General features: G+C 49.9%; 1 protein-coding gene across 7 annotated transcripts in view; it reads left to right on the top strand.

Annotated features, from left to right (window-relative positions):
* Nucleotides 1–14965, top strand: part of PRKCE (protein kinase C epsilon) — a 517695-nt gene that overhangs the window by 474714 nt on the left and 28016 nt on the right. For all 7 annotated transcript variants that reach the window (XM_013056348.2, XM_013056350.2, XM_013056349.2 and 4 more), the window contains 2 exons: nt 7465–7603; nt 12960–13148. In XM_013056348.2, the coding sequence (XP_012911802.1) occupies nt 7465–7603; nt 12960–13148 (328 nt within the window). The remainder of the gene's footprint in view (nt 1–7464; nt 7604–12959; nt 13149–14965) is intronic.

The raw sequence follows: 14965 nt of genomic DNA, 5'->3' as shown, positions 1-14965 counted from the left end.
CCTGGGTTCGAGATATCATTCCCCGGGCCCAGGGGAAAGGAGCCCGTGATTTTTCTCCCTGGGCTGGCCTAGACGTTGCAGTCTCGTTCTGTCTCTCAAGTATCCTTGGACGCTTTCGCCCCTGTGTGGTAGTTACATACGCTCTGTGGTCTTCATCCCATGGATTCTGTCTCTGTGGTTTATACACACTAGGAAGGGATAAGTATTTCTCCATTATTAAAGAGTTTTTAGGGGCCTACTGACCTGCCCCCACAGGGTACGTGCATTTTTAAGAAATGACTGTCAGAGATGCTTGGAGACTCTCAGAGACTATTAGTTACTCCTGGAGTAACTAGCATACGTCAGGCAGGCACTATGCTAGAACTGTCACATGGATTACTTCATTCAGTGATGGCAATATTATCTCCATTTTACAGATAAGGAAACTGAGTCCCAAACATATTTGGGGTTTTCTTGACTGTCTTTTGAGTTTCTGGAAGTGATCTGTATTCCCACCTCAAGGGAGCCTTTGTTATATCATTGTGCCCCTAAATCACACCTTCCCTGACTGTGACCTCTGGGCCTCTGTATTCCCCCTTCTCACCGTGAAGCCTGCCTTTTATAAGCACAAAGGAATTTGGGTCCCATCAGGAGCTAGAGATTTCCAGCTCGTGGATCTTACATTTGATCTGAAAGATGGTCTGTTGTGTGGAGTTAGCCCAGTACTGCCTCTTACCAGCCATGCAAGGGTGGGTGAGACGCTTACCTTTCCTGAGCCTTGATTTCCTGAGATGGTGAAAAAAGTGGGTTGATGGTACCAAACACCAGCAAGGCTGTTGTGTTCAGGCTTCCTGTCTGTCAGGATAAGATGGCAGAGGACACTCCAGACAGATGTACCCTTTCCTGGTAGCCTTGCTCTCAAACCCCTATTCAGCTTAATGACCCGGGCCAGACTGTCTTGGAGCCTTGATCACTATTTAAGACTCAGAGCAGTAGTTGCCCACCAGCGGTCTTTCAGGGGACGTTTAACAATGTCTAGAGCCATTTGGGGTTGTCACACTGGGGCAGTGGGGGGTGTTGATAATAGCATCTTATGTGTATAAGTCAGCATTGCTACTAAACGTCCCACAGTGCCCAGGACAGCCCCCCATGACAAGGAATTAGCTAGCTGCAAATGTCAGTCTGGCTCCAAGGTTGAGAAACCCGGGACTAGAGGGGCACTGCAGAGCCTGCTCCTTACCATCTTCCCCATAGCTCACTGGGACCTCTGGAAGCTGGGGAGAAGGGGAGTTTCCATGGAAGTTCTCCCAAGTTTTTACTTACCCAGTAAGGTAGCCTTCAGTCAGGTTCCAAGTGACAGGGGTTATGATAAAGACATTCTGCCTGGGAAAATGCCTTTGTCATAATCAGAGACCCCCCAAAATCTGAGGCTACTAAATATGCTCACTATCATCATTGTTACTCAGCCTTGTTCTTAAGGTTCTAACATAATCAGGCAAAGTAAATAAGTTACAAATGCAAACCCTGAAAGGGAGAGAGTAAAAACGATCACCAGTTACAAATGATTTGGAAAATCAACTGGAAAACACCTTTGCAAAAATAAAGAACATGCATGTAGTGGCAGGACATAAAACAGTAAGTAGAAATTAGTGACTAACATACACATGCAACCAGAGTAAGGATATGATGGAAAAGAAGATCCCCACTTACAACAGGAATTTAGAATATAAAATAACAACTTGGATTCCCCAGGAGTAGATTCAGCTGCGATGATCATATAAGCCCCAGACAACAGTGCTTTTTTTTTTTTTTTAAGAATTTTTATTTATCTATTTGACAGACAGAAATCACAAGTAGGCAGAAAGGCAGGCAGAGAGAGGAAGGGAAGCAGGGTCCCCGCTGAGGAGAGAGCCTGACCCGGGGCTCGATTCCAGGACCCCAAGATCGAGCGGAAGGCAGCGGCCCAACCCACTGAGCCACCCAGGCGCCCCCGACAACAGTGCTTTAAATAAGATACAAGTTTATTTCTTTTTCATAAGAGTGTTATCTGGAGATAAGAAGCCGGGTGACCATTTCTATGGCTTGGTCCTTTTCTTTATTGCTGAAGGTGACTACGAGGCCTCCAGGCATTATATCCTCATTCAGGCAATGAGTAGAAGGAAAGAGAAGATAAGCCTCTTTCTTTTAAGGCCTCATACAGTTGACTGGCTAGAACTTAGTTATGTAACCACACGCAGCTCTAAGGAAGGCTTTGAATTCCAGTTTAGCTACACCACTGTGTGCAGGGCTTAAAACACCAACAGCAGCAACGGTGTTCTCTTGCTAAGGAAGAAAATGAAAATGGGTATTGGACCGACCAGCAGGCTCCCATTAAATATAACAATAAATGCACAAGATCTATAGGAGAGGACCTTAAAAATGCTCCTAAAGGACACAGACAAGGCTTGAATGAATAGAAAGACAAACAATGTTATTGGATAGGAAGACTCAACATCATAAAAATTTCAATTCTTGCTGAGTTAATTTATAACTTTAGACATGTTCCCAATAAAAACATCACCAGGATTTTTTAAAAACAAGACAGATGATTGTAAAGTTCGTATGGAAAAGTAAACAAGCAAGAGTAGCCAGGAAATTTTGAAAAAGAAGAAGGGGACCAGCCCGACTGGATGTTAAAATGCATCATAAACCTACAGTAATTTCGAAAGTGTGTTATAGGTCAGCATCATTGAATCAGGAGTACAGAAGTAAGTCCAAATTCTTATGGGGAGCTGGGACCAGTATTTGAAAAAGGTGATGTTTCAGTCAAGGAAGAAAAGATGAACTATCCATCTTATGGGTTTGGAAACAAATCCTACTTCACACCTTTCATCAGGCTGAATGCCAAATACATCAATACGTTTATAAAATGAAAGCCATGGAAGTACGAGGGGAGACGTTGGGAGAATGCTTTTATAACTTTGAAATAGGTAAAGCCTTTCAAATTAAGGCATAAAATCCAAAAAACATACAATAAACCACCATAAGCAATGTCAAAAATTAAACTGGGACAAGAATTTGCAATTCTTATACCACTCAAAGTCTATTTCCTAATATAGAAAAATCTCCTTAAAAAGACGAGAAACAAATTCCATAAAGGAAAAATGGCAGTAGTACACACACACACACACACATCTGACTTGGGCTCAGGTCATGGTCTCAGGGTCCTGAGATGGAGCCCCTCATGGGGTCACCCACTCAGCAGGGAGTCTGCTTCTCCCCTGCCCTTTGCCACTCTGCCCACATGTGCTTTCTCAAATGAATAAAATCTTGAAAAAAAAATACATATATATACATATATATACTGAGATACTGCATTCCACTATCAAACTACCAGAAACTCAATCATGTACCATGTCAGGAAGGAGGCACTGTCGGTACTGCTGACAGAAGTGTAAATCCTTCAGCTCTGAGGAGGGCAGTTTGGCAACATCCCTCAAACTCCACGATCCTTTTCTAGCGTATTCAGACATTTCTTTTCTAGAAAATCTGTACAATTACCTTCATATGTTTATAAGCTTATTCACAGCAGCACTGCTCTTAATAGCACAAGATCAGAGGCAGGCTAAATGTCCTCTAGGAAATGTGACAGAGTGTTGTACAGCCATAATAAAGAATTAGGAGCCTCTTTATGTGCCAAGACAGATCTCCAATATGTATTAAGCAGAAGACATAAGGTGCAAAAGATCACATGTAGTCAGGTCCCAGTTCGTTAAAAGAGGGGACATAAATATATAGTCACACATGCTTGTTTATGCAGAAAGTATGACAAAAACAAGACACAAGGAATGAACAAAATGCAGTTGCTTATGGTGGGGGGGGAGTAGTATCTGGAGAACAAGTATAGGAGGAAGAATTTTTACTGTTTGTCCTTTTATACTCTGAGTTTTAGAACACATGAAGGTATTGTCTACTGAAAAGAATTGATTGAAGCTATTTAATAAGTAAAAGCTCATCGAATTGACTCCTATAGAGGGGAAAGGATTTTGCTGTATTTTTTCCACTATTAACAAAAATGACCCCATTCCTTAAAAAATGTCCCGGTCCTCAAAAGTACCCTGTCCTTGTATTTGAGGACTGATGGGGATTAATATCTAGGCAGAAGTCCCTCTTTGCAAAGCTATCAGTCCACAAGTTTGATGAGTACTTACTTCGTGCCTGGCTGCTGACTTGAGCACCAGGGGAACACCCATGAAGGAGAAAAGCCTACACAACCTGTCCAGCCAGCTGGGCGTCGACCCGGCAAGGCTGAGAAATGATTGTCCCTGACCTTCCCGGGGAAGATTTAGAGACCCCTCGTGAACAGGCAGCACTAAAACTCAGCAGGTGGGGGATCCTGCAGAAGGAACGGGAGGTCGAAAGTCGGAGGTCACCAGGCAGCAGTGCCGCTAAGGGGGAGGGAGAGAAAACCGAGAGGGGTCGCCCTCAGCCAGCTGGGCAGCAAGCAGAATTTCAGGGACTCCACCCTTCAGCAGCCCGCCCTTGACCCCCAAGCCCCTTGTAAGGAAGGGTGGATGTCCTCTCTCTTTTCCTCGGGCCGCAGCAAGCGTGGCCCTGGGCAGCCTCGGCTCTCTCCTCCACTGAAACTCGGACTCAGGAACTCACCGAGACAGACAGGTTTGTTCCTGGCCATAAGGGTTATTTTTCTTTTTAATGAGACTGAAGACTCCAGGAGGAATCAAGTTTTAATCGTGGCATTTCTGGTCCCCGGGGGACTTTCCAACTGAACTCATCTTCCCTGTCACCAAGGAAAGGAACATAAGTCACTGTCTCTTTCACGGGGCTTGGTTTTGTGTGGGGAGGCCGAGCTTCAGAGAAACACAAGGGAAGTTTGAGGAGGTGAGTCGTGGCAGGATTTCTGGCATCCATGGCAGAACTGTGTGAAGACACGCTTTGGCCTGAGGCCTCCCTTCCCCACAGCAGAGGGGCAGCTGCCTGTGTGCTTCCTGCAGAACATCGTTGGCCCTCGTGGGCCCCCCGCCCTTCAGCGTGGGGCAGCTTCTTCCCTCGGAGCAGAGGGGACAGGCAGCAAGGGCATGGTGTGTGCCCAGGCCTAAGGAGGGGAAGGCAAAGAGCAGAAGATGGGGAGAATAAGACGTTTCGCCTTCTCCTGCCCTGAGTGGGAACCGTGAGCTGAACAAAATGCTGAGTGGAGCTTTTGGATGGGCAGAGCTGAGGCTGGCTTGGAATCTTACAAACCTACTCCATTCATACAAAGCAGAAATGCGCCTTTCGGACAGGACTTTGAAGAAGGGAGCTTTGAGAGGTCATGCATGGGCTCGTTTCTCAAATTGGGGTTGGTGGCTCATACTGGAAAAAGTCCACCAACACAAAGGCAGGAAACTGAAGGAGTGTAGTGCACAGAGGCGGGAACACCAGCCTTTGGAGCTAGAGGGGACCAAGTTCAAGTCCCAGTGAAGTCAACCTGCTCGTCACCTTTCAGAAGTCACTTAACCTTCTTCCGGCTTCCATTTACTTGCTGCTGCCACAATCAGAGCAAAGCATGCTCTTCTGAACCTTCACTGTTGTTCAGGTCATGAATGTGGTTTGTAGCCCACAGAGGTGCTTTCCACACGTTTGTTATTGCTGTTCCTAATACACATGTTGCCATGGCAATCATCGTGCGTGTGGGCCGGGCAGCCCTAGATTAGGGAGCATGAAGGGGTTGTAATTTAGCAGGGCACACAGGTTCACTTCTCAATGACACCCACATTTGCAGGTGGACAGACAGAACCCCCGGTTCCCTCTAACTCAGTCTCCTCGCGAAGGAAGTGGGTATAACTCTATAAAGGCCTGCTACTTCCACATACTTAATCTCAACCCTTCAAACAAGCAGGAATGGGTCATCCTAATTCAATGGTCGAGGTAACGGACCAGCAAGGGGACTTCACCAGGGCCATGCCCCCCTAGGGATTAAACCCAAGGCCTCCCGTGCCCAAGTCCATGTTCTTCTCCCTTCCCTCCCACCCCAGCCAGAGCTGAGCCTTGACCACACACCGTGGCCAGCGGGGGAGGCTGGGGACCCTGGTCCCAGGGGCTCAGCTTGGTTGGGCTCACTGTTCTTTCTGTAGTTCACAAGTATCTGCTTAGAACAGCATATTTTATGAGCTTTCTCTTTTCTCAAGAAGTCCCAGCTGTAAGCGGAAACAAGGCCTTGGGTGCAAAGCAGGGAGGCCCTGAAGTGCTTCCTGCCCCACCTTTGCACTCAGGCCTGGATTCCTGATGGTGGCTGGAGTTCAAGTCCAGACGCCAGCAGGCTTGTGAGAAAGTCCCCTCTTGCTCTAGGTGCAGGGTAATGGGCCTTCTTTGCAAGACCCTCCCACCCCACCACAGCCCAGCGTGGCCGCTGAGGGACGGCCGTGATGGGGGCCTCCCTCTGACAATCTAGGTCCTTCTATGAGACAGGTGTGGGGTTTGCAGATTTGGTTGGTAGAGGGGGTTCCTACCCAGAACTTCAAATTTTATACAAGATCTTACATGGAACCCCAAACTGTAAAGCAAGAGAGCTACTCTGGCTGAAACCAGGATCCCATCCCCCACCCTGCCTGCCCATCGTCCCCCATGGTGCTCACTCGCTGCACAGAACCTCCTGGGCTCTGTAGGGCCTGGTTGTCTCCACCAGCGTGTCCTCCCTCCGGTGCCCAGACCCTTCTGCCCTCTGCCTGCTTGCCCTGTGAAGATTGATCTTGCACACAGCCTGTGCTGCCCATGCTCATACAGGCAGGTCTCTCCTTGTCCTCAGCATGAATTTCAAACTCCTCTTGCATTCTAGGCTTTTGGGTTGGTCAACATGCCTGTCTTTCCCCACCATCCACCAGGGTCCTTCACTGCCTTTGGCACCCACAGTGTGCGCTTTCCCTTCCCTCCCACCTTTTCCTGTCATGCTCTTTTTAAACCTAACCCTCTCTCCAAGCTTCTCTTGAGAATCACGTTGTCCTCATAACCCTCCCAGCGTTATGTCCTCATAACCCTCCCCCATGACACGAGAGCTCACAGAGTCAGCGCTCTGTAGGGTAGCATCTGATTCTGACGTGGTTTTAGCTGGGTCATGGATGTTAGCATGCATCACTCTTGTCCCTCCAGCTTTCCCTATGGTTCATTCAGGAAAAAAGGGGGATGACTTACTTCTTCCTCTCATATCAAACTCTAAATATATGGATTTCAGCACATAGTAGGGCTTCATCAAATAACTACTGATTTTATTAAACCACAGCAGTCTGAGACATTCCTGGTGTTACTGAAGCCCCCACCTTGGGGAGCACAGAGGCACCTCTGGGGGTTGGCCGGTGTGGGTGAGAGCCCTGGACTGAGGTGGGGGGCCAGCAGATCAAGCCTCCTCAAAGGCTTTCCTCCCTGAAGCAGATTTCCCTGAGATGTGCACATCTCTCCCACCTTAGAAAGACCCTATTGGAATGGCTGAGGCATTAATTCTGAGCCATCTCTCAGGGATTTGAAACTGGACAACATCCTTCTGGATGCAGAAGGTCACTGCAAGCTGGCTGACTTTGGGATGTGCAAGGAAGGGATTCTGAACGGCGTCACAACCACCACATTCTGCGGAACTCCTGACTACATCGCGCCTGAGGTAAGACGGTGCACAGAGGGCCACCTTCTTCTGCCAGGTCTGGGCCAAGGCTGTGACCTCATTGGCACTGAGGTCACCTAGCGGTGCTGGGGGAAAGCGCTAGAAAACCAGGAGAGATTCTAAGGGAGGAGAGAGAAGAAGAAGGGTAGAAGGCTTACCAATTTCTCCATAAGGAAATGGTAGTGATGGAGGAGATAAGGGGCCAACAGTGAGCAATGGGCCATTCCCCATGCCAGGGCAAAGCCTCGCTGGGTCTCACTCTTTCATCTCAGTCCAGAACTACCAACGAGCTAGGACCAAGAGAACTTTGTAGACTTGTACCATCGTCTTCACTTCTTAATAACCAGAATAAAGGAGCGCCATCAATAAAGGTGGCAATTAGCTTCATCAGCAGTAATGTACCTACAGTAAACCTCAGATTTATTTGCCATTTCTAGTGTAGGGGTTCTGCATGGCCGGTGCCCAGGGTCAAGCAGGAAGAGTAAAGCGTGCTTCATTGTAAATGTAGATCAGAGAAGTTCCCTGGGAACCTGACTGACGGACTGCCTTTTGGGAAGTTGTTTGCACATGTTGTTCATCATATGGTGCTTACTGGACTTGAGTTTCTCAAGCCAGTCTTGCCAAGGCTGAGAGATACCTAGTGCAGTACGATTCAGATTTAAGACGAAGTGTCTCGTAGCTGCTCAATAAAAATGGCCTCAAGGGTTCTGACCATGTAAGATGGGAAGGAGAAACCAGCCCCCCAGTAAGCACTGCCCATGGTGCACAGGTGCTCGTTGCCCATTCTGGCTGCGTTCCCTTTCCGTGGGCATTGTGTGAGCACCTGCTAGATGCAAAGCATTGTGGGAAGGAAGAATCGACCCAGCACTCCTCACTCTCCTAAAACAACTTCTGGTCTAGAGGCAGTGGCCTCTATGTTAGTGGCTAATTAAGCAGAATAAACAGATGCAAGAGACAAGATGATATCCTCAGGGATAAGGGAAGGCTTCTTGGGACACCTGGTAGATGAACTGAGTTGTGGAGAATCAACAGGATTTCCTTTGGTGGTGGCTGTGGAAAGCATTCCTGAAAACAGCCAGGGGGGTTGGGGTGGGGGCGGGGCAGCCCAGGAGGTTCCATATTCCTGGGCTCTGAATCCTTCAGGGCAGGGGCTGTGTTCCTGCATACTCCCAGGATCCAGCATACAGACCAGGTTCTTAGTTACGGTTGGTTGAGTGAGTAAATGAATGTGAACTTGAGACACTCCATTGTGAACAAAGACAAAGGGATGAGAATATTCTTGGCCTTCATTCAGGAGAGGAAAAGAGTATAGCTAGAACACCGGCATTCTTCATGCTCATAGTCAGGAATGAAATTAGGAAAGAGGACCAAGGGAAGTGGCCGTGATCCTAGAGGATCTGTAGACCCACTAAGAGTTTTCCAGGAGAGGGTGTCCGGGTCTGTCAGACCTGTCCCAGGAAGAAGACAGGCAACAGCAGTCTGCCTCAGAAGGCAGAGAGTACGGAAGGGACAGTCAAGAGACTTCACAGACCAGACAAGACATGGGCTCGAGGGGACTGGTGAGGACGATCAGTAATAGTTGAGCTCCCTTTAGAATGTTTTAACCTTCTAAGAGATCTGAAAGCAGAGATTTCAATCAGTCTTCCTTAGCAGGAACACTAGGAATTTAATCTTCCAGGAGAAATCAGTGAAAGCAAGGGCCCTCAGTTGGGACCTGCATTTTTACCATCTTCCTCATCATTCCGTCTCAGCAGAATGCCTGGTTCCAATCCTCTGTCAGCTGGTGCCAGAGTCAAAGGGTTAACAGGCCAGAGGAGTAGTTAAGGACCCAGCCCAAGACAAAACCATCACTTCACGATGAACCTAACATCCACCCAGCTCTCACAGCAGGCAGTCCATTGACAGGAGTCACAGCGAGAAGCACTGACCTCTCTGTTTATAGTGAGGTGCAGATGCCCTTCCTTCCCATTCCTTCCTCATGCCCATGGTGCACAGTCACCACCACCTGTGAATGGCGGGCAGTCCTGGTCTTCCTGCAGGCAAATTAGAGCTGATCAATATATTGCTACTTATAGCCAGGGCTACTGGGAAGATGAAATGCAATCAATGCCTCCCAATGGGTCCAGCACAGTGCCTGGCCTGCAGTGAGCACTGGGTCATTATCTTCACTGTTGCTGGTTTGGAGGTTAGGGGGGTGGGTAAGGTGGGAAAAGCACAGTCCTGAGAGTTGAGAGTCCAGGCTAGACTGGACCAATGATGCCCCCAGGCGACCTTGACCAAGTCGCCAAGTGTTTTAGACCCTCTGCTTCCTCATCTTCCAAATGAGAAGAGCACTTCCTGCCCTACCTACCTCAGCAAGCTGTTTTGAGAGTCTAATGAGATTAGAGCATGGAAATGCTTGAGAAACCATAAGCCTCTATTCAGATAGGAGGGGCCATGAGGGGCCTGTTAACCCTAAAACCACAGCCAGCTAATGAGGCTCTAGCTGTTGCCCAATGCTTCTCTTCCCACTACGCCCCCTTGGCTAGCGTCCACTGCACCCACTCTCCACACGCCCCACGCCTGCTCCCTGGGAAATGGCAGCCAGCCCTGGGTATGGCTAGCACCCTTAGGCCCGATGCTTGCCCTCCTCCCTCAGCTCTGCGCCACTGAAGGGGGTAACCACCGCACCCATGCCCTCCCATGGCGTGTGAAGCCTTGCCCTTCTCACAGCTCCACGCTGACGAGCCGGTTGAGAAGCAGAAAATTAGGGCCAAGCCCCAAAGGAATTTTATGAAAGAGGCCGCCCCAAATGGGAAGGCTCTGGAGTGGGCCTGGGGACGGGTGGGCAGGGCTGCTCTGTGGTTTCTGCAGAGCCATCCCATCTAAGCACACACAGGCCACATGGAGGTCATCCCCCCCCACCCTCTGCCACCTGTGGAGGTACAAGACCCAGATCTGCCACCTCCTGGAGGCTGGAGGGCGGCCACCCACATTCCTAGCCATCTGAACCCGGGAGAGAAGGGTGCATGCCCAGTGAGACTCGCACAGTGGACATACATGGCTGCCAGTCTCCTCAGTGCTGGAATTGGCCTGGTCGTGCTAGGGGGCTCGGAAGCATGCTGGAGCCCCCCACCCTCGCTGGCTTAGAGATGCCCAGGGGAAATAACTGACCATGAGAAAATAACTAAAATCACAGTAGTATGTGAAAGTGCCTGCAGTTCTTAGGGACAAGACAGGGTCTTAGGATGTCAGAAGATGCTAGAAAGCTGGGGGCATTCGGGAGAGTTTTCTGGAGGAGATGGGTGATAACCATGGCCTTGAAACCAGCAGGGCCTTAGTGAGCCAGGTGGGGGCCCTTGATCTCTCATGATTCAAGGAGCTACTGACTTTGGCTTTGGCTTTGGAACAGAGCAGCATTACTGGCTTCTCAGGACAGCAGAGCCTATAGCTCTGACCTTACAGATTCCATGTGTTGACTGCTGGGCTGAAAGACCCAAGATTCTCACCAGATCGCCAGCCCCCAAGAATTCAAAGTTGGCTGCATTTACTTACATTTCTTTTCATTCTGAATTCAAAGGATTCCTAAAATGCATGTTTTTACTGTTTTCAAAATGGTTCCACTGAATCCCAAGCAATCTGTAGTCTTTAGTCTCCAAAAGGGTGTTCTGGGGAGACCAGGGAAGGCCCCAGTACTCCCGTCCAGCCGCCTCTTCCCCCACCATCCTGGAATTCGAGGACCGAGCTGCAGCCTCTTTCCAGACAGGCTACCTGAGAAGTTGCTCACCTGAGGAGAAGTTACCCGCCCAAGGTGTCCGTGGAAGTCACTGTGTGTGGCCTTTGCCATTTGGGGGGAGGTCCTGGATGGACACCCCTTTAGGACATGCAGCCCAGCCATGCTAGTCCTCTGTCATCTTCACTTTTTGGAATTCTTCATAGAATTACAGAGCAGAGAGCAACCCGGAGCAGCCCTCTCTTCTGTGTTTGTGCACAGCTCCAGGCCTAATCTGGCTCTGATGGGAGGACAAAATCATTATAGGACGGGGACCTCACTTCACAAACCCTTCCTAGCAACAGGGGCAGCTCAGTGTTTATTTCTACCCTGAGCCACACCTGTCTCCTTGACCTGCTGCATACTCTCTAGACGTGGAGACCAAACCGAACGGAAGAAAACTTGGATTTCATACCAACTTCCAATTACATGGAGTTTTGTATTATGTAATAGGCTTTCAAAATCTTCTGCCTTAATTAACCTTAGGAGGTTGAGCTGAGAATCTGAGCTTCATGTGAAGAGGAAGTCAAGTGAACAGCTCAAGATCACCCAGAAAATGTAACCCCAAACTTCAGAGGGAGTAGAAACACCGTGATCAGTCTTCCGTCTCTGCCACTGTAACACATGGCCCATGCTCCCGAGAAAATAAGACCGGGGGCAATTAATTGCTTTCCAAAAGGTTCTGCAGCTTCTTTAGGTAGCATTCCTCCCAGACATTGAAATTATGACTCAGTCTGTAAAACTGCACATCGTTGTAAGGGAAGGTAATGTCTCAGAGTATCCTGCGGCCACACGTCGTGAATGCATATAACATAAATAAATTTGACTCCGCTGTCGATCAGAGGAAAAGAAGCGAGAGGGTCTGAGAGTGTTAGGGGAGAGAAATGACTGGTGACAGGCAAAGCACGCTGGCTGCTGGAGGAGATGCCTTGACTGGGGCTACTGCTATAGGGAGAAGGTTCTGCCCCTCAGTGAGGAATGCTGCAGATCAAATGAAGGGGCCTGGGCCTTCTGGAGGCCGGTACAGAAGGGATTCATCAGCAAGTTTGGTGGGAGTCGTGAGGAACATCGGGGGTGGGTCTTTTCCTGGAATGGCCAAAAGCATAGGCATCCTTTGTGATAGAACACAAAAGGATGGGAGAGGTATTAACTGTAGTTTCTTTTCCAAAAACATGGGGCTCAGGCGAATTCAAAGTTGCCACAGCTGAAAGAAGACTGGGGTTCTGCTCGCCTTCCCCCTCAGTGTGAGGTGGTCCTCGGTTGCTCCCAGTCACTTTCAGCTTGCTCGAGTTTTTATATGGTCCTCAGTGCAAGTTGGGAACTTCACCTGCTGAAACAAAGAGACGGCAGTTTATGCCCACAGAAGGACAGGTTGTCGGTGTTTACTTTGGAGCATTGGTAGTTAAGTCCCAGCATGGTGCCTTCCAAACTCAGTTTTCCCTAAATTTGCTGATTTCTGAGCCTCACTTATATGAGCTAGGCTCACACAGGGCTGGGCAGAGGGGTGAGCTGGAAATGACGACGCCATTCCCATGGCACTTGCGGCACCGGGAGGCCGTGGCAGGCGTCCTTGGCAGGCGCTGACCTTGCCTGCTTCCCCAACAGATCCTGCAGGAGTTGGAGTACGGCCCCTCCGTGGACTGGTGGGCCTTGGGGGTGCTGATGTACGAGATGATGGCTGGGCAGCCCCCCTTTGAGGCCGACAATGAGGACGACCTGTTCGAGTCCATCCTCCACGATGACGTGCTCTACCCTGTCTGGCTCAGCAAGGAGGCCGTCAGCATCCTGAAAGCAGTGAGTCCTTGCCCTCCCCCACGCTGCTGCTCCCCCTGCCCTCTCTCCCTCTTCTCCCTCTGTCCCTGTCACTCCTTGCCAGGCCAGAGGACTCCTCTCTCCCTTCCTCCCCGCCTCTTCCCCGTCCCAGCTGTGCTGTGGCTGAACGAGAGGCCTTGCAGACAGTCACTGCAGGGAGTGGAGGCACCAGTGGTCTTCTGTGGGACTGGGACACATTAGCGTCTCCTGAGAGGGAGCTCTGCGCCAACCTGTGTGCGCGTGCATTTCAGAGGGAGAGACACCAACCCAGACCGCGCGGCATCATTTCTGCCACGAGGACGCTGGGCCTTAGCTCCTTCCACTGGAGCCTGTGATGGGCAAGAGGGAGGGGGCACCGTGTGCCTGTCTCCACGATGGCATCTCGGTGGCTGAAGAGCCAATGAGAAAACAAGTGCCTGCTCAAGACCCGTGCAGCCGTGCTGATTCGGACATGACAGGGAGGCGGTCGCCAGCCCTGCAGATAATCCCGCATGTGGGAGATTCTTAGTACTTGCCCAGCACAGCTGTTTCTGCAACGTAAGCCACTTGGACCAGGGCGAGTAAGTGGCGTGCCCTGTCTGCCTTGGAGAGCTGTGGAAGGCGAGGTGGAGGGAAGGGGAGCAGAGACATTGACCCGTTGGGCTGAGGTGGGACCGAGGGGACAGCCTAAGAAACTTGGCTTCCAGCCCTAGCCTCCATCACCCAACAGAACACGGGTGGCAAAGTTCAGCACCTGCCTGGTACATCACATTCACCCGGTGTCCTGTAGCCAAGTGTCCTCTCGATAGCGATGTACTTGCCAATATTTACGTAGTTTTATGTTTTTCTTTATCAAGAAACTTTATATGACTGTCACAAATGGAAAACCAGTATCATTTACCGTAGCTAAGTTACGCAGATCATCGTAGGAAAACGACAAAAAAGACCTCACATCATTCTGTCAGTGTCTGGGAGCTCACGTGCGGCATTCTGGAAAGGGCCACATCAGAGCGTGCTGCTCTCTCCCATGGCTCTTGCTTTCTTCTCCTTCCTTTCCTCCCTCACCTCATCCATTTCTCTTTGTCTCCCTCCCCCTCCCCGTCAATAATCCAGTGACCTAATGTCTGTTGAGTGTTTCCAATGTGTGGGGCATCACGCTTCGTGCTAAGTAAGTATTGGTGAGTATAACAGCCATCGTCCAGCAGGCAGAGGTGGGCAGTAAATTAAAAATTACATCTACACACAGTCACAACTGGGACGACAGCAGAGAAGGAAGCAAAGAGAGGATGTGTATTCTTACCTCTCGTGCATACTGGTGAGCGTCAAGTATGCCCCAGGTGTTGTGTCAGGAGCCCAGCTAAGGAGAAACCTGCAGGCAGCACCCGAAGGAGCCAGAACACCAGCCCAGCCTGGGGCCTTGAACACCAGCCCAACAAACCGATGATCCCCCTGCCCGCACCCCAGCAAGGCCCTTTCAGTTTCAGACGACCCAGAGCCGTGTTTCTCAACAAGATGTGATGTTGCCCTCCCCCCCCAACCCCGGGAGATATCTGGCAATGTCTGGAAATGTTTTTGCCGTCACAACTCGGAGGGGGCCTGCCACTGGGGTCTAGTGGGTAGAGCCCAGGGATGTCGCTAAATGTCCTGCGATGCACAGGACAATTCCCACAACAGAGAAGTATCCAGTGCAAAATGTCATTAGTACAGAAGCTGAGAAACTTTGACCTACAGAGAGTCAGAAGCTAGAGGTTATGCCCGTGTCAGCTGGTTGGCAAGGGCAAAGTCTCTGAGAGCTTCTGACTCGGGAGCCGCTTCCTGAG

Source organism: Mustela putorius, unplaced genomic scaffold (assembly GCF_011764305.1).
Source record: "Mustela putorius furo isolate JIRA1106 unplaced genomic scaffold, ASM1176430v1.1 tig00000224_pilon_pilon_pilon, whole genome shotgun sequence".
NCBI classification, from domain to species: domain Eukaryota; kingdom Metazoa; phylum Chordata; class Mammalia; order Carnivora; family Mustelidae; genus Mustela; species Mustela putorius.
Note: the sequence above shows the minus strand (reverse complement) of the source record. Positions and strands in the feature narration are given on the sequence as shown.